At 43.0% G+C, this 19,376-nt stretch overlaps 1 protein-coding gene across 2 annotated transcripts in view; it reads right to left on the minus strand.

Moving 5' to 3' along the window:
• Positions 1-19,376, minus strand: part of LOC115591202 (cAMP-specific 3',5'-cyclic phosphodiesterase 4B-like) — a 182,880-nt gene that overhangs the window by 122,382 nt on the left and 41,122 nt on the right. Inside the window, exon 1 of one of the 2 annotated variants that reach the window (XM_030432960.1) lies at positions 11,462-12,488. The exons of the other annotated variant lie outside the window; for it this stretch is intronic. Coding sequence (XP_030288820.1) covers positions 11,462-11,685 — 224 coding nt within the window. The 5' untranslated portion in view covers positions 11,686-12,488. Of the gene's footprint in view, positions 1-11,461; positions 12,489-19,376 lie in introns of those variants that run through there. 2 annotated transcript variants of the gene reach the window in all.

Below are 19,376 nucleotides of genomic sequence, written 5' to 3' on the forward strand. Positions count from 1 at the left end.
AAGCTCTGACACATCCGTCATTTTTTTCTTTGTCCTCCGTATAATCACCCTGGCTGTCTTTCACACAGAGACAAACACACCAACAATTCACACAAATCCGTTTATCCCTGAGCACAAACTAACACTAAACCATCCAGCCTGTCTGCAAGTCCAGTTTTATTTACATCAGCGCATGCACACGCACACGCACACGCACACGCGCGCACACACACACACACGCACACACACACACACACACACACACACACACACACAGCATCTCGAACTGAATATCAGAAAGTGTATGGGTGGTGGTTTCCCGTTAGGCCTGTGGTGACAATGATTTAAGGAGACAGGCGACGTGCACACACACACACACAAAAATCATAGATAGACATATTGTACATATGCACAAAATCACAGTCCCTCCTAAAGCGTATATACACACATTCCTACACTCGCTCTGCCGGGATGTATGCAGAGAAGGCAGATTAGCAGTAGGACCAGTGACGATAGTAATAATAAGGAGACAGAGGAAGTGATGACTACTAAAACAGGATAAAGTGTGAATGTGTTGCCAAATACATTGTTTGTCAGATAGCAACACAGCAGTTTCCCTGCTGGCTTAATGAATTTGGCGTTAATTTAAACAATTACTGCCACATTCAGCTCCCACTACTGACAGTTTTACATGTAATCCTACAATCAATAATCAAGTTTTTTTTAATTGGATGATTTTACTATACTACTATAATTATAGTATGAATTTAAGTTTTACAGTGCAAAGACATTATGCTTCTGCTCTGCTACTACAGCTTTGTGCTGAGGTTTTAGTCGGCTAAAAACATTTCACAGAGAAACGTCTTTTACTTTGACATCTTATGTCTTCAAACTGATATTTCTGAAAGGGATTTTCACCTAAATCCATCTCCTGTGCTTTCCTCGAGCTATGTGCTTTTCAGCCCTTAAGTAAACACGGACTATTGGAGCTCTGAGGCATCATTTAATAGCTCCTGTTTTAGCAAACAGTGCGGCTTACATAGAAAACCGGTCCCCAAAGACCCATGGGGTGCTGTTTTGGTGAGTAAAAGGTACAAACTGAAAAAGCAGATTGATATATTTTTCAATTTCTGGATAAAAATTAAGAATGGACCACCCGGGGATCAACCACTTGAAATGTAAGATTTCAGCCTTAATTCAGAGTAGAGCACCATTCAGTGTAACACACCAACAGCAGTGTAATGTACAGCCTTCGATATGACCAAAGAGTTTAATCAACAGCTCTCTGAAACCCTTTCATCAAAAGCTGAATATTACAACCTTCATAAGAGTTAGATTTAATGCGGTTATAAAAAAGGGGTGCTGGATAAACTAGACACTAAGTCATTCTTATTTTTGTCTATTGGTGGTTGTTACCATTTCACCTATTTTTAATCTTAATCAAATTATTCTTATCGCTCTACAGCGCTTTTTTGCCAGCTTTTTTTTTTTTACTTTGATCTAATGCACAACGTTGTTGAATTGCCTCTGTGTTTGAAAGGTGATATACAAGTAAAGTTGCCTTGCCTCAGGTGCATTCATCTCTCCTTTATTTGTATTTCTTTATTTGCCATCACTGCATCAGTTTAAACAGGACATGACTCACTCCTCAGAACACCTCAGCACTTGAAGACCAAAATGGAAGACAACACAAAATGTAAAGAAATGTGACCTACCACCTAAATGTAATTAGTATTTAGACTGTGAATAAAGTTTGTAGAAATGACAGTAAAAAGACTGTCACCGTAGAAGGTACAGTGATTTGCTATAAATCAAGAAACAGTTGTTAACTGTGACCTTTGATTGTCACCATATGTAGAAGTCACACAATTTTACTGTGAAAATCTACAATTTTGTTAAGATTCATGGGAAAATGCCGAGTTTAAACAAGCTTAGAAAACAAGCAAGTAATCATACTAATATAAACGGCGTAATCCTGCCTATGTTACAGATGTTAGCTGATGTGTAAATTTAAATTTATGGTTAAAACTTAAGCTAAATCACACCTCCATTTGGAAGGGAAAGGATTGTGAAAGAGGAGTTTGTTAGAAAGACAGATTTCGAGGTAGGCTCCTGCTCTTCTGCTGATGCATAATCATTGTCTTCTGTTTCACCGGATTGAGGATAACAAAATGATCAGTTGGGTTCCCAACTACATGTGATGACAAATGCCCTTTCTGTGCCAATTCATGCTCGACTGAAACAACTTCTGACCAACTTCAGCTATAGTGGCCTCGGTTCTCCGATTACAGCTAGCCTGCGCTCATGTGATAAGATTAAGCCACGGTTCCTTTCAGTCAATGTGACAGACAGTGACCAAGTGAAGAATAATCACCACTTCTTTCTCAGAGCTGACATGAGGAGGAAAAGGCAGAGAGGAAATGCACTGTGGTGCTCTGGTTACTTCAGCTCATACAAATGTTGCATTAGAGCTTTTCTTATTAATGAAGGCTTGTGCTCTTCTGAATGGCCTTAAAGAATTTACAGCTGGTACTTGACACACACACACACACACACACGCACGCGCACACGCGCACACAAACACACTCCATCATGAGTAATATGTTAACGGTACAGCTGTATTCCCTCAGAGAAGGATTAAGGTATGCATGCAGACCAAGAAGTATCTGCATGTCACAAACACACACATGCTTGCTCAATCACACCATTTGTCGCGGCCCCAAGTAGCACAGTGAGAATAGATGCATGGCCCCTCCACAAAGCACATAACCCCATTCTCTACCTCCGAAACTCAAATGGCAACGCGTTCTTTGTGTCTCAATCTCCCCTGCTGCTTCTGTTTCTCTCCCCTGTCCTCTCAGCAGGAACTGTCATGTGTCTCTATGAAAGAGAAATCAATCATCATATTCTAAATTTCTAGTGCCCTGTCTGAAAAAAAAAAAGTGCAGCTGAAATCTTTCATCGAGGTTCAATTTCCTCAACATTCACCGTAACATTTCCCAAAGCAGCAGCAGCAATCTGGACAAAGAATGTCAGATATGAAATGTTTAAATAATGCCAAAAAAAGGGAGAAGTAGCTCCTGTAGCATCCCAGATACAAATCACTACAAATGTCACATTATCATCGAGGCTAAATGGCAAGAGAGATGGTGGGTGGGGGTTGAAGAAAGAAGATGAGGAGTAGGAGGAGAGGAGGAGGAGAAAAGGGGATGAGCATGGAATATAATGAAGACAAATGGGCTTTCCGATGTTTCCTGAATGCTAGCGCTAAAGGCCAGTAAAGGCCACATGTTTTCAGAGACCCAAGGACAAGTGCCTGCAGCACTGGAACAGCAGCACATGCTGATTCATAGACTCATGTAATTCTGACACACCAATCACTGTTTTACATCTGCCTGTAATTTGTCAATGTATATAAATGAGCCTGATAACGATTTGAAATTGTATTAGAGCCACAACACCCAATACTTGTAAGGAATTTGTAAGAGTTTTGTAAAACTTCATCTAGTAAAGCATATGTTGTGGGGGAGCAATAAGAGATCTTAGGGCATGTCTTGGTTGAAAGTAGCCTACGCCCATTTAAGTGAATTGTAACCGTGCTCTGCATTTAACAGCGAACCCACCCATCACACACCCAGATAAGTTGCCAACATCCCATTAAATAGAAACAACCCATCAGATGTGGAGTCCATAACCACTGCCAACACTATTTGTCTGTCTGAGGCAAAGGGCAGCAAGCTTTTAGAAAAGCACTGATTATATGTATAACTAGAGTGGATATTTCTTATATTCTTGTGATTTTTCTGTTCACCATCAGACAGCAGCCTAAAACACAGGACACAGTTGTTGACAACTTCTGTTTTCATTTAGATCAATCTAGACTAATAATTTGTTCAGTCAAAACCCTTAGTTTGAACCCATCCTGTCCAATATTCAAGGTTCAGTGTCATATTATCTAGTTTGTTACGATTTCACTCACCGCATGGCACATCTCACATATTCACTTTTCTGTAAATTATATTCAATACAATGTTGAATGGGTCAACTATTTTAAGTTCAATTCAACAAAATTGTTATTAATTGTTAATTAATCTGCAAATGACATGTTAAACACAGGCAATGAGAATATAACCACAGAATTTCCATTTTACTCCCGTTCATTGCCATTAGTTTGCTTGAATTTACATCAATTCTCACACACAGAAAGTTTTCACCAGGAATATCCAAGGAAATTTGAGACCCTAAAAAACCTAAGAGCTCCATCAAATTATATTCAACATTGATTTTCAAAGAACCAAATGAGTTCCTGTTATGTTAAGGTTGCATCAATACATTTCTTGTGGTGTAAAAAGGTTGCTACAGTTCTGTTAATCCGACTGAGCATCAACACCAACATTTTGTTTTTGTACGCTGCAAATGAAAATTTAGGTCATGTTTTGGGTTGATCACTAACAGCATGACTGCAAATACAGCAGAAAAAATAAATGTTCAGATTTTTGCTGAAGAAATCTGAAGACATTTTATGGAGGAAAAGCAAAACATTATATTGCAGTCTCTCAATTTCTCTTTCTCCCATGGTTTTGATGTGTACGCTGGTGCACAGCTGGTTCGAATATTTGTAATGAACGTGGAAAATAAGTGCAACAAATTAAAACATGTGCATGCAAAGCGCTGCTACAGCAACAGTGAGTCAAAGCAATCCGATCTGGTCCTTTATTCAAAAATGACATTTTGATTTTCATTCAGTAGCTACGAGACGCAGTTAACGCTCTAACAACTGATTTATTCTTTAGGCTCTTCCATTGAAAAACACAACGTTTTACATATTCAGCATGAATAATACACTCTAGGGAAGAACTGCGTTGCTGCTCTGGTAGTCCATATACAGCACAAGTACAGTACAAAAGGGGCAATGGCAGAGTGACAAGCAATACACCTCATCCGTTAAATTCAAACTGACAGCAGTGTAAGTACATGGTACAGTATGTTCTTAACAGTAGCTTAAAGCAACCACTTGGTCATCTCAAGGGAACAAGCACTTACCTTCCCATCAGCCCTTTACCACTGCATGCATGAAAACTTAAAGACTGCTGGAGCTAATTATGCAGTCGAGTTGCTAACACATCATGTCAGGATCACGGAGTGGTTTCTTGTAAATATCTCACCGGCTCATAAATCCCCTATGTTGCTTTATTAAGAGTGGATGTAGATGAAAACCTACAGCCATGGCAAGTCATATGATCACTGAGCAGTTACGAAATTAACATGAGCAAACTGAGAATTTAATAAGCCATGTATGTTGTGTACCGTCAACATGTAAAAGGGTGTGAAACATGTCAACCGTGACTCGCCACAAGTTTTCATCCCTGGAATCCCAGTCCGTGCCATTATAACCGTATACAGACATGTTAACATGCACAGAGGCGTGCACACGCATACACAACCCTGAGCCATCACACTCCTTCACCCATCCGTAAGAGTTAAGTTTCTGCTTGGCTGGTTCAGTACAGGGAGATAGGAGAGAGACAGAGATGGGGGGGTGTTGCACCGAGTCATGCAGTGTAAGAGAGCGAAGCGGAGGTGGAGAAGGAGGATGACGGGGAGGAGAGAGGAGGAGGCAGCCTGGTTCCAGACCTCTGAATCATCGGCCACATCACCAAATGTATCAGTGACTCAAAATGGACTAACGTTGCTCTTGTTGTGAAGGGCCATTTGGTAATTGGGGAATCAACCGAGCCAATTAGAACATTTGTGGGCGGGACGATGCAGACAAAGCTGTTCCAGATCCAGACAGACTGAGACCAATTACGCCTTGAAATGGAGCTTAGCCATTGTCACAAATCACCATGCTGTTCAGCCATTTTATTTTCAAAAACATTTTTACGTATTCTCATCACAGGAAGTCCAGCACAAGATGTTAATGGTGATCATGTGTAAATGCTGGAATTATGTGTCCCCAAAGATACAGGATAACTAGAAGGTGTTATGGGTATCTGTAGGCGGCAAAAAGCTTGCAGAGGAACTAGCGTGCACAACTCCCAACTCCATTTCCTGTTGCTGGACAAAACAAACGAAACATGAGGAAAAAACCTAGCTTGACGTAGGAGCAGGCCTCGGTTAGCTAATACATTTGACAACATATATATGTAGCTTGCAGACGTTAGCCAGCCCAATCACTGCAGATTAATTCAAGTTCCCAGGGTCCCTTTTGTTCTCCAGATTTGTATTGCAAACAATGGGAGCATGACAAAGAGTCCTATGTTCGACATACGTATGTGGTCTGCCAGGGTCCTATGTTGCCAAGACTGGTTCAGGGTTTCTCACCCAATCACAAGAGGAGGGTTGGTATGTGTCTACAGAACACTGAACAGGGGAACATAGGACCCTGAGAGCAGAGATGTGCTCCCTGTCGTTCTCTGTGCGCTAAAAGGTTAACATTAGCTATTGGCTTAATTTAAGAGACACAGGATTGAATAAATCTTCTTAAGCTCTCAATTATTTGTCGTTATCAAACACAGCCTCTCTTCTTCCTCCGTTATAACACTGTGCCCTCAATCGGGCCCGTGATGTCCCTTGCTTAAGTCATCCTGCCATCACCGAAAATAGCTGACAAACGGCTTGGTTTTCTGAACAAGTTGTCATATACAGGCTACAAACCCAAAATCTGTTCAGGTATCAAAAACAGTTCAAAAGGGGGCGATACATGTCACAGTTTCCAACACTCCCACAGAGTTGCAGGACATAATTTCACTGCAAAATATTTACATTTTATGATAGATGTTAAGCCATTTTGTGTGTAATGCAGGGATCTCTGTTGGCGTAAGCACACTGGGCTGCAGCCGTAACAATTATCACGTCAAGCCTTTCCTGATGTCCACACAGAGATGATTTTGGGTGAGTCACAGAGGCGAACGGAGACAGAAACAAATCAATAGCAGACGGAGTGCCGGACAGAATGTTGTGGTGAGATTTGGGTTGTCATTTGAGCTAAGGTAAATAACCCTCTGTTTGTTTTCTGACTCTGAGAGGCTGACTCCTCTGTGGTAACTGAGGTTCGGGTTTCCTGTTTATCCGTCTCCCTCTTTCAATATATACAACTCGCGAATTTCCTTCCCTCCACCTCTTTATCTATGCCTCGAGCCTTCTCCGGTATCTCTTCATCCCGCGGGAAAACATCCGATAGACGTCACCACGCAGGGGGAGGCCAAGTTCAACAGAATCCAAGTGAGAACGTCTTTCTGGTGTAGCCGTAGATGAAAACAGCCTCAAGTGTTTCACATTTCACAGTAACTTAGGTGTGATGATGTTTAGTCGGGTGTCAGTAATGTTTGAGCTGTGACATGCAGCACACTGATTTAAATGTATCGTTATCAAAATGTTTGCTTTCCCAGTTTTTCCCCTCATCTATCGTTTTCCCATTCCCATGGCAGTCTCTTGCCTCTCTCAAATCTCCCTCTCCCCCTCCTTCATGTGCATTTTGTGCGAGTGGACAACCGAGCAGTCATACGCCTCAGCTGGCTATCAAACATTTACATCTCGTGGCACTTTGGAGCCGGACAAAGACTGTGGAGAAAGACGGGGATAGAGAGGGAGAGGGATGCCTACCAAAGAAACAAAGGCAGACATGGAAAGACGGATAAAAGTGAGGAAGTCAGACAAAGAAAGAGGCAGACAGAGAGAGTGAAACTTAGGACGGACACACACAGACAGACAAAGAGACTGTAAAAAAAGACAGACACGAACAGGGAATGAGACAAGACAACGGCTGAAAAAGCTCAGACAGAAGAGTCATTGTGTGAGCGCCAGTAGGTCAGGAGTTCATCCGCCACTGGCCAGCCAGGGCCAAATAATGCCAGCAAGGATGGGATTTATGATTGATCAGAAAAAGAGCTGTTGCAAAACTTCAGAGACTGGAAACACATTTCCATTTAAAACTCCAGACAGCACAACGTGAAAACAGGGCAAAGAGGAGCAGGAGAGAAAAAAATTGTGAGTGTGTAGAAAAGTCGGCCTGGACAATTTCAATATTACTGAGCAAACCTAAACCTAACACAGGTCTGTGACTATGTATAAGAAGTAATGATCCCTCTAAGTCAGTGGGTCCAAACCTGGGCATAATAACCTTTTTCAGTGGTTACAAGAAACTTCTGAGGCGTTGAAACATGATTAACAATCCAGAGAAGATGACAAAACACTGTTCCGTACTGACCTCCCCTGATTTGTCTTTATCTTTGCTTTTTCTTGGAGAAATGTCTGTTTATGTCTTCAGGCCTCTAGAAAGTAATTTTTCAAATGTAACCATCCTAAAGTATTTGGTCAAATTATGAATTTACATGCCTATTTTTTTTTTTGTTGTACCAGATGACTTCTGCAAAGTTGATCTGTAATGTGATCTGACCATGGTGCTGCAGGAATTTGTCCTAAAGCCCAGAAGCAAGTTGGCATCTTTGAACCTCTAGTTCCCTCGTCTTGAAGTCAAGGGGTTTGCTGAATGGGTTTTCAACTGAATGTCCCGAATAGGGTCTGTGTTTAACACAAGCTTAAAAGAATTTCACTTTTAGTTTCACGATCCCAAAAGATTTTTGCAGAGGGAACCAGGACGGTGCTTACCTTCAGGTTCAGGTAAAACATATCATATGTGGTAAATATGATATAGTTGTTGTTTTTGGCTGCTTGAGGGTAGCAAGAACAAGTTGTGAACGCAACTTTGAAATCAAGTTCATTTGGCCAACTTGAGCAAAAGTCAATAACATACTCATCGGTTGAAGTCGTGTTTCAGGCCACCTGGAGAATGTAAGACCGATATAACCACTCTTTCAACGCTCTTTTTGGGCTCGACCGACTCCTGAGGGACGTTTCCGGATCTTTAGCTGCTCAATGCTCCACCATGTTCAGCAGCTGGTCTCTCACTGTGCTGTGGTTAGTAACAGAGCTACATGCTGAGATATATCTAAAGAAGCACCTAGCATCTGGTATTCCAACTATAAATACGATTCTTCAAAGAAATTCCTTTTTACTCTCCTTTGTCCCATGTTTGTATAAAAAATTCAAATGATAATCAGTAATAAATGATGCTGTGCTAAATTTAGTTGAATAGACAAAAGCACTGCATAATTGATTGTTCTCATTTGTCCAACTGAAAGCAGCCCTAGCCAAAACATATTTAGGAATTCATCATCCTCTTTTTAAAAGCTTTTCCAAGGTCTGGCACAGGTGGGGAGGCAATTAGGCCAGACAGAGTGCCCGGGCTGTAATACCCCAAAGGAATCACAGGAAAGGTGTTAATGATATTTTAGGGCAGAGGGTGCAGCGAATATTCCGGCAACCCAGCCGATTACTTAACCATCACTTAATATGCACTGTTGTGCCGAATAAAGAATAAAAAAACACCTGGCGCTGGTTTGCAACAGCCATTATCTCCTTGATGTTCTCCTTGCTGTCCTGACTGCCATGCCTCCCCCTCTGGAGATGACTGTGGATTCTTCTCTTAAGGCTCTCTTTCACTCCGTCTACTCCGCTCTTTCTTTCCCGTTTCCATTTTTAGCTTTTTACCTGTCACTCCTGGAGCATTAGAATGAGTGAGTGGATAGACCTCAGTGTCTCGCTCAAGGACACTTTATCATAAACTTGGCTGTTAATGGGCTGGATTGGCGGTCAGCGGCTGTAACGGGTGTTTTCACGTCCCCGGAACGAACCGATGTGCCGTTATCTTATGGGAACAAACAGGGCAAAGGACACTACAGACACCTTTAATGATTTCTAAATGAAGCCATTTGCCTTGATATTTTTTCTTGCATTTCCCCCCTGCAACCACCCAACCCCCACAATTCTCTCTCTCTTTGCCCAGAAATAGGCTATACAATGAGAGAGGGGAGAGATAAACAGATGCGAGTCCCCCGTTTCTGTCTGTGGAGGGAGGAGAGAGCTGGTCATACGAGGAGAAAAGGGAGAATAAACATCCAAAACACACAAATGGATATAGTAACTAAAATGTATGCATTTTCTCACACGGACACAATTCATGACCGCGAATTACGTGACACGCATATCGTTTTTTCCCCATCACAACAACAGAGCATGTGGACACAACTACTGTACAGGAAGAGATTCATATCTGGACTTATTTCCTTTCCCTCCCTAACAGAGACGGACCTTTCCTCGACCGATCTCAAGCAGGCAGTGACAAGCCCACTTTATCACGTTATCACACATCTGTATACGTTAAACCCATTTTACAAGATGTGTTTAAGGGCCCATGCTGATTACGTCTCCCGCAAACGGTTGTTTTCACCTTCACAAACCTTGTGCAATAAAGAAAACGAAGCACCTCTGTTCTGATTGCCGCTGCCTCACTCGCAACAAATTTCCTGCAAGTGCTCTTTTGGTGTGGAACAAGAGTCACCTTGAGCCTTTGCAGCCAAATCACAGCAGTTCTTTTCCTCATCTTTAATCCATACATTGCATAACATAGCAAGCCCTCCCTTCACATCTCCTGTAATACAGTGCCTACCTGCTGCAAAATAAAGAGGTAGATACGGGGAGTGGGTGGGGGATGGGGCGCATATGTATGCAAAATAATAAGACACAAGAGTATGATGTGTGTATGAAGTAAACGGGTGTGTATATATCTTTTTCCTGACCCGACGATCCTGCTTCAGTCTCTTTTAGGACATGCGCCAAGAGAAACATGGACATGGATGACACACCAAATTCTAATGGAACCAGCGCTTGGGTGCATTTGTCACTTTGTGTTGTGTCAACATTCATTTTTTTCAATGGGGTTTTCGAACCAATAAAGTTAAGAACCAGCACCAGGTTGCATAACGCACCTAACACTCCCCTCCACATCACCGCAGCCATCCAGGACTGATCCCTGACACACACGCACACACACGTTTCACCTAGGTTCAGGGCAGAGATACACGGCATCAAAATGGAGGACAGTGGAGTCTGCTAAATTTTATTCCATTATGTAATCCTCTAACCCAGTGACAGATCACCAGACAGCAGCCCTGTCATACATTTTTGATCCCGCTCATTCAGCCTCTTTTTTGGAGCCTTTCTTTTCTTTTTTTTTTACCATCCAGCACATTTTCCGTACCTGTATTTTCTCACCTTCTCTGACACCTTTTTTCTCCCCGCCTCCTCTTTTTCCTCCTTTTACCCCTCTTCCTCTCTTCTGACTTGATTCCTCTCCCTTCCCTCTCCTTGCCTTTATTTCCCAACCACCCACTCTCGTTTCTATCTCTCTTAATCTCCCCCATCTCTCCAAATTCTACCCACATCAAGTCTGTTTGGTTCCCTCTTTTCATCCACCTCCTTCCCCTCTCCATCTTATCTCTCCATCCTCTAATCCTCTGACACATCCCTCCTCTCCCATTTCCCTTCTCTAAATGTCTCAACCCTGTTTCTCTCCCTCCCTCCCCTTTCTTTATTATTTCAATGAGCCCCCCCCCCACCCATCCACCACCACAGGTCTTACCAGGTGTGGGCTACAGTGAAGCGTCGCCTCTGTCTGATGCTCTTGTTGACCATCATCTTGCGAAAAAGGCGTGGGGAGCTTCTGGGGGACAGTTTGGGGGACGTGGCGCCCCTCTTCCCTCCCACCACACCTGGCATTTTGGGAGGCTCCAGCTCCAGGTGCATGTGCTCCTTGAACGTCCGGATGCAAGAGTCCATCTCGACGCTCAGCTCGTTGGACGACATCTCCGCGAGCAGGCTCGACTTTCCTTCCTCTTTTTCAAAATTCTGGCCCTTTTCTGTCCGAATCCAGTCACATCAGCTGGTCCTGAACAGCTGATTTTGTTCTTATCCCGACACGAAGAACTTTACAGACAGATTGAGGCTACCTCAAACGCAAGCATTCGCCGAGGGGAAGGCCAGCTCACACATACCTTTTTGTTGTTTGTGTCGCCACTGTGCTTTTCTATCCTTCCCCCTTTCCCCAGTTCTTCACGGGTTTAGGGATTAGCCAGCCAGCAGTCGTGCCCTCTCCCTCTCTCTTTCCTTCAGCTCATGCACCGCGCTTCAGGAGAGCTTTACCAGCGCAGGTTCACATGCAGCTCGGTCAGAGGGGGAAGAATTCCTTCTCTCCCGCTGCCCTGCTGGTCTTGCTGTCTTTTAAGTGCACACCCCGGTGCTCTGCCACTCACCCTCCTCTCCTCAGTGTCTTTCTGTTGGTGCCACCACAGTACCAACTCTTTCTCTCAGTCCATCCAGGCAGCTTGATGTTGGAGGATCTCCCTTATGAAAGATTCAGGAGGGCTGAAAACTGCTCTCTGCTTCCTTGTGCCTCGCTCTCCCCTCCATCAACTCCTGCTTGACTGACCTCCTCTCTCTGCAAACAACCCCCCGCCTCACCTCTCCCAAAGGCACTCCCGGTGTGCCACAGAGTGACCACTATGCCGAGCCTGAAGTCAGATTTCCCTTCACTCACAAAGGCAGAGCAGAGCAGAGCAGAGCAGAGCAGAGCAGAGCAGAGCAGAGCACGGCACAGCACAGCACAGCACGCAGGCAAATGCTTCACTTGCTGTTTCATTCAGAATATACACAAGGAGCTGAGAGCAGGCACGCAGCGAGTGCAGGCCACGCCTCCGCCGTCAGGGATTGGCTGGTGGTTGTGGTGACGACAGGCAGGCAGGCACGGTAACAGGTTGTGAGATTTATTATTTATTTTCCCCCGTTTAGCCAGCATTTGCGCTAATGTTGCTGATGCTGTTGTGACCTTTATTGAGGCAGGCAACTGGTAAGTGCAGGCCAAGAAAAAAAAAAAAGGCAATTTGGAGCGAGGATAAAAGCAAACAGCTTAATGGGCATCAGTGAGTAGAAACATACACAACGCACAAAGGTCAACTGATTCAAATAAACACTCTAAAGAATGCACGGTAAGGTCAGAAGGCAATCAGATTATCACTTATGACACAAAGTATATTACCCCACAGTCTATCTCTCACACATGCACAAACACACACTTTTACCCCTCCATAGTTCTGTCTGAATGGAGGCAATACAGCCTTGATATTTGCTCAGTGTGTAGAGAGAGAAAGGACGACTTGACAGATGCAGTCATCCCACATACACAAAGGGCTACTCTGAGTGATGAAAAGAAGACAGGGAAAAAAGAGGGGCAATGCCCTGAAGGCGAAGACGCAGAGAAGACGAGGGCGAGAAATCCAAAAGGAACATCACAAGAGGCAGAATGGCAGCGTGACGAGTGCTGGAAATGTGAGCACTTGCTCGTCTGCTCGGCGGACTGATTTGTTTTGGTTGTGAGTCATTGATGACTCTGAGCCATCCGAGCACCGAGCGCGTTCTCACTAAACGCTTGCCAATAAATCTCTTGAAAATAGTCTTCCCAAGCTTGTGTGCAAAAAAAGAAAAGACTTGTAGTAATATGAGGCGTCATGGGAGCGCAGCCGGCCAGAGTGTGTAGCATTCGTTGGTGGTTTAAAATCAGCCGATGATGCATTCACTGGCTCCTTTTCATCACTCCCACTTTCATCACTCTTTCATTTTACTAGCACAAACAATGAAATTCACCAGGAGGCAGGATGACATAAAAGTTGACAAACACTAGACACAGTATTAACCAGAAGGAGTAGTAGTTGTAGGCACAACAGTCCTCTTTAATTCCATCAAGCCTTATCCAATATCAAATAAAACATTTCAATTGGTTGGAGCTGGACTTTTCAGGCCTTTTTGAATTTACACTAGCCACCTTTATACAGCTGAAAAAAAAATCCATACATTCCGGGATCCATCCATTTGTCCAGATCCAAACCAAAGGCTGGGCGACCCCCATTCTTCATCTAACAGTACTTTTGCAGCAATTCCCTCAGTAGTTTTTGTGTAATCCTGCTGACAAACAAACCAACCAACACACAAATGGACACAGGTGAAAAGATAATGTCCTTGTCAAGACATTTCACTAAAACCTACTGGTAGCATTACAGGAAACGTAAAAGGCTCACCAGAGTACGTAGGATTCATCATCTGGGGACCATGATGGTATAAACAAACCCATTTTGCAATCCACCCCGTTGATGTTGCCATATTTCAACCACAGTGGTGACCGACACAAAGTGCTGCCACTGCTATAAAAGCACCTTATAGAACTGCAACGTTTCTCCATCTGTCTGATATTTATTCTTGATAAAACTGTACATACCTGCACATTCAATTTCAAAATAATATTGCTGTCTCTTGCACATTAGTTAGATTACTGCACTGAGAAGGGACATGGAAAACGATGAATGACACAGCACAAATGAGGGGGGCAGAAAACCAATGCCAGCCAAGTCATTTTATGAAAGATTGAAAGAGATTGAATTAGAGTGACTGGGCCATTTCATTCCACATCAAACTCTTGTTCTGACATCCCTCAGGGCTCGAATGAAAGCACACAATGCAGTGTCACAGCACAGGAAGAACAGGCCCTGCAGCCTTGATTAATTGTTCAAGTCATTTATTAAAACCGTGCACAGCCATACTAATGGCTCTGTGAGGCGCAGCGCGGCATTGAGCTACATGCTTACATCAGGACGCTAACATGCTCATGATCATGATGTTTAACTAGTGTAATATTTACCACGGTTAAATTAGTTTAGCATGTTAGCCAGGAGCATTTTAAAATTCTCACTAACACAATAGGATCACCCAAGTGGTTACCATTCACCTTGACAGGGACAAGAACATTTGTTCCAAATTTACCTGCGCGCCGTCCTGCAACTAATCAGACATTTCACTTGAAATCCACAAAATGTCAACTTCAGGGGGGCGCAAAAAGAAAAGTCAGGCTCAATCTAAAAGTCCACCCTCAGGACTTGCCGACTGAGCCCCCGCGGTCTTGAGTTGTACGTTCTGTGAGGCGTTCACGGTCACCATGTCATGGTAGTGTGCAGCACTGATAAACAGGCCAACACTATAGCCTGTTCTTCTACATACTCCTGTACCATGATGTGGTTGAATATTACAATATTAGTAATGTTTTGTTTAAAGTACTGTATCACACATTTGTTTTGAGTTGTTTGTTTTTTGCAATGCGCAACTGGAAAAAGGTCATGTCCCTATTGCAATGAATTGTGGGTAATTAAAACAGTGAAGTCCGGTGAAGTATGCATCCCAACACTATCAAGGCTGCAGACAGTCAGCTTGAAGGCCCCTGTGGACCGGATGAACTGTGTGTTTGGGCAGCCATCAGTGCTCAAACGAGAGCGGGGAAGTCCGGACATTTGGATGCAGCCTCGGAGGATCAGAACCAGTGACATATATAAAGATGGACAACATGACGGCTCCTTGAGAGTGAAAACATGTCGATTGCCCCCTGGTGGATGGCTGCAGAGTGAGTCATAAACCCCTCCCCCCTCCACGTTAGCAGATGGGACATGGACCAACCCAAAAACTCAAAGTACACATCAGATAAAGTGTTCCTAAAGAAAAGTTCTGTCGTTTTAGTTTTTTGTTATCACTCTGATGTATGGTCAAGACTTAGTATTAGTTTTTTTTAAGTTAGTTATTTGAACCTGAGACCTGTTTGCCATTAAGCAGGTCGGTGTATGGCTGGGAATTCGATAACAAGGTTCCATGGACTGATAACTGCTGCGTAGGTAGTTAGGTAGGTAGACAATGCAATCATTGAAATGGTTAGGAATAAGTCATACAGCAGTTTTTCAGATATTTTCTACTGAACAGCTAGACCAACAGACATCACATCACTAGAGCTGCTCCTCTAGCATGGCTAAAACTGTAAATGTGCTGCTTTTCCTCTGAATCTTTACATCACTGTAAATTAAATACAGCTGGGTGTTTTTAACATCGGTCAAGCAATTTCATAATGTCCCATTGGGTCCTGCAATCCTGTGATGAGCTCTGGTCTCACATCTTACTTACTGTGAGATCTTTTTAAATGATTAATCAGATAAAATATTCAGTAAATCATTAGAAGTGGCCCTAAGGCTCCCTTTGCTTTTCTGTATAGCGCTTTTCCGCTGAGGCTGCAGTCACTCTGGGTTTCAGCTTTATACAGATCCGCGTAATGTTGCGGGACTGTTTTGACAGGATTATTCCCACTTGTTATGCCACATACTAATTTGAACAAACACAGATGTGAGAGGAAGAAGACGACTGAACTCATCCAGTAAACTCCTGCCAATTTCCCTGATCTTCTCTCCCACCTTGATGAATGGGTATAGGGTTAAACATTTTCATACGCATCCTTCTGGCTGCCCCCAAGCCTCACCTGTCACTTTCCATAATGTCACAACATGCAAGAAAGATGCTTCAGCCTGCCCCGTGTTGCCTCAGTCTTTGGTCTCCCACTGTGAAACCCTGAGCAGGGCAGCCAGATCATCCTAAGGGCCCATCTGTCTGGAGACTGTTCCTTATTCCTTGTTTCTCTTAGAGGGGCGGAAAACAATACTGCACTGTGGCTCAGATTAACAGACCTGTATTAATTCACAAAGGCCAATGGACAAAGAGAGAAAGAGACTCAAACACAAAGAGACAGCAGATAATAAACACTGAAGTGCTGGGTTTTTTCCAATAAACATGATCACCTGCAGCTGCTTTATTACCAGCAGCAGGGGAAACGGGCTGAAAAGAGGCTGTGAATTATTTATCCATACGAATTATATCCGCCCAATCAATCCACATAAAAAGCAAAAGATTAAAGGTCACAGAAATGGAAAACAAACGACATGTGAAGTAAAAGTTGACGCAGATGATTTGTGGGGGAATCTGAAATAATTGGAGCACAGGGGATGTTGATTTCAAAGCAACCGTGTCAAAATTTTCTCTGAGAACTGAGAAAGAGTTGCGAAGATTTCCCCCTGGGATGTGTGAGCATACTATAGCACAGAGACAGTTATCCCATCAAAAAAAAAAATGGCTCTAAACTCACAGCCTAAGAGACTAAAATACCCTGAGTTTAATTCGCACTCACACATGAGCGGATTGCGATGCAACACAGAGTGACAACCAGGAGAGTAGCCAAGGTAAATATGACGGATTATTCCTGAACCAGAACTCTCCCAAAGCCGATGAAACTGCGGAGGACACGACTGCTCGCCCCGAGGATTTAGCCTAAAACTGGATCGTATTGGGCCATCTAATTTTCCCCCAGCTAAGCTGTATAATCATGCAAAAATGATGTGGAAATGTTAGATGCATGTTGCCTGTCGGTGTCGCTGTTGACATGACCTGAGAGGTGCTTCCACATAGATTGAGAGTGGCGTTGCACTGAATCAATAAAAAAAAAGATAATTAGATAATTTAAATCGGATAAAACGACTAAAGAGCTTCACAACATTCTACTCAGCTGGAGGAGAAGTCAAACCTACACTATTAGCCTCTGTTCACTTCCACATATTTATTGACATAATTGATGTTTGCTTTTAAAATTAAAGCCTTTTCTCTGTTCATCTGCATCCAAAATGTTGAGTCAATCTGCCTGTAACGATGAAATATGAAAACATTCCACGGGGGTTAATACTTTTTGCAAACATTGTAGGGTACAAATTCCTGCCGGGACTGACAAAGTACTCCATCTATCTATAATGCTATATAATATCCTAGTGCAGACTGTCATAGCCGTTGGGATCTAATTACACTGCAACTAATCTCACCACTATGTTGCTTTGCTTGAGACTAACTGAGGGTGTTGGATGTGTATTGCTGTTGCCTAATTGTTATTGTTAAGTTTGGGACAGGAGGACAAAAGCACTGTAACATTATAAAACAATGGAGACAGTTTATATTGGGGGGAAATCAACATTCTTGCAGGATTGTGCAACAGAGAGAGACATAGAGAACAATCTACTGCTGAACGTCAGCAGAACCACGGAGCTGATTGTTGATTTTAGAGGAAAGGAAGCAACGACACACACTCCTGTCTACATCATTGGAGCTGGAGCAGATGAACAGTTTCTCAACATCAATATCCCAGGGAACCTACATTAGTCATCACAAAAAAAAGCACAAAAAGGGTTTTGACTCTCTCTTCAGGAAATTCTTGTCAGCTTTGAGAGAGGAAAAAAAAGAAAGCATCCTGACTGGAAACATCACAAACTGGAATGGTTCATGCACGGCCCATGACAGGAAGGTTCTTCAGCGAGTGAGTAAAACCGCCCAGAACATCACTGGCACCCATCTACAGGGCATCAGCGACATGTGAGACGTCTGCACAGAACCCAAAGGATACTAAAAGACAGCACCCACCCCAGCCACAGTCTATTCACCCTGCTGCCATCTGGCAAAAGATACAGAAGTATCTGCTGCTGTACCACCAGACTACAGAGTAGTTTCTTTCACCAAGCAGTCCGACACCTCAATTCACCCTTCTCCACTCCATAAAACTATGTGTTTTGTACTGATTCTCCTACATAGCATGAGGGAACTTTAACTTAATTTTGTTTTGCATCCTGGTTTGTAAAGTGACTAATAATCTAACCCTGAAACTTTAAATATATAGTGTATGGTGTTAAAGGATGCAGATTTTGTTTCAGAATGTGTAGTTTCCATTTTATTCTATTCCTCTGTTTTATTTCCCATTATTGTTATTTATATTTCAATATCTCTTTTTTATGACCTTGTGCTGCTGAAACACCCAAATGTCCCCTCTGTAGGATCAATAAAGGACAACCTTATCTGGTCTCATCTCTTACGGTCAGTACTGAATGGCCAGACACATGACACATTAAGACAAGTACAATCTTTGTGCGTAATTCGTCTGCCTGGGACTCTGAGCGTGCTAAAATGAAAAGTCTAAGATTCAATTTCTGCTCACTGGCTGCGTGGATTACTCACACCCACACGAAAGCTGTCTGGACGCCAGCAGAGAGGCCGGTGCGCAACAACACACCGCACAAAGAAAGTACACAGAGTGCAGACAAGCCGTAATCTGGCCGGTGTCGTCCTGACCCTGGGTGAGGAACACGTCCAAATATAGTTCCAAATCTTGTTTGGAGAGGAATGGGAAATGGGAAATTTCATTCACAATGGGAAATTATACCGTTAGACATCAAAGAGAGAGACTAAATAGATAATAGTTTACAAACAGAAGCATTCTGGGAAGACTTTCCACATAGTTAGTATTGAATTCACTAGAATGAGTTTAACAAGTGAACATCGTCACCAGGTATTTGGGCTTTTCAATATGACCAAAATCTCGGAATAAATGCAAAGCGCTGTCCAAATGATGAAAAAATATTGCCGGAATAAATGACAGAGCGCAGCACGAAAACAATAGACATTCTTCTATTGTCACACAATAAATATTGTCAGAGCAGCTTTACCAGACATGATAATTAGGCCTTTGTGATGAATGTCTAAACTATCACCTTATTACAATAAAGCTACTGTGAAACAACTGTGCATGACAACCTGTTCACAGAACTCAACTT

This window comes from Sparus aurata, chromosome 11, assembly GCF_900880675.1.
Source record: "Sparus aurata chromosome 11, fSpaAur1.1, whole genome shotgun sequence".
Taxonomy (NCBI): Eukaryota; Metazoa; Chordata; class Actinopteri; order Spariformes; family Sparidae; genus Sparus; species Sparus aurata.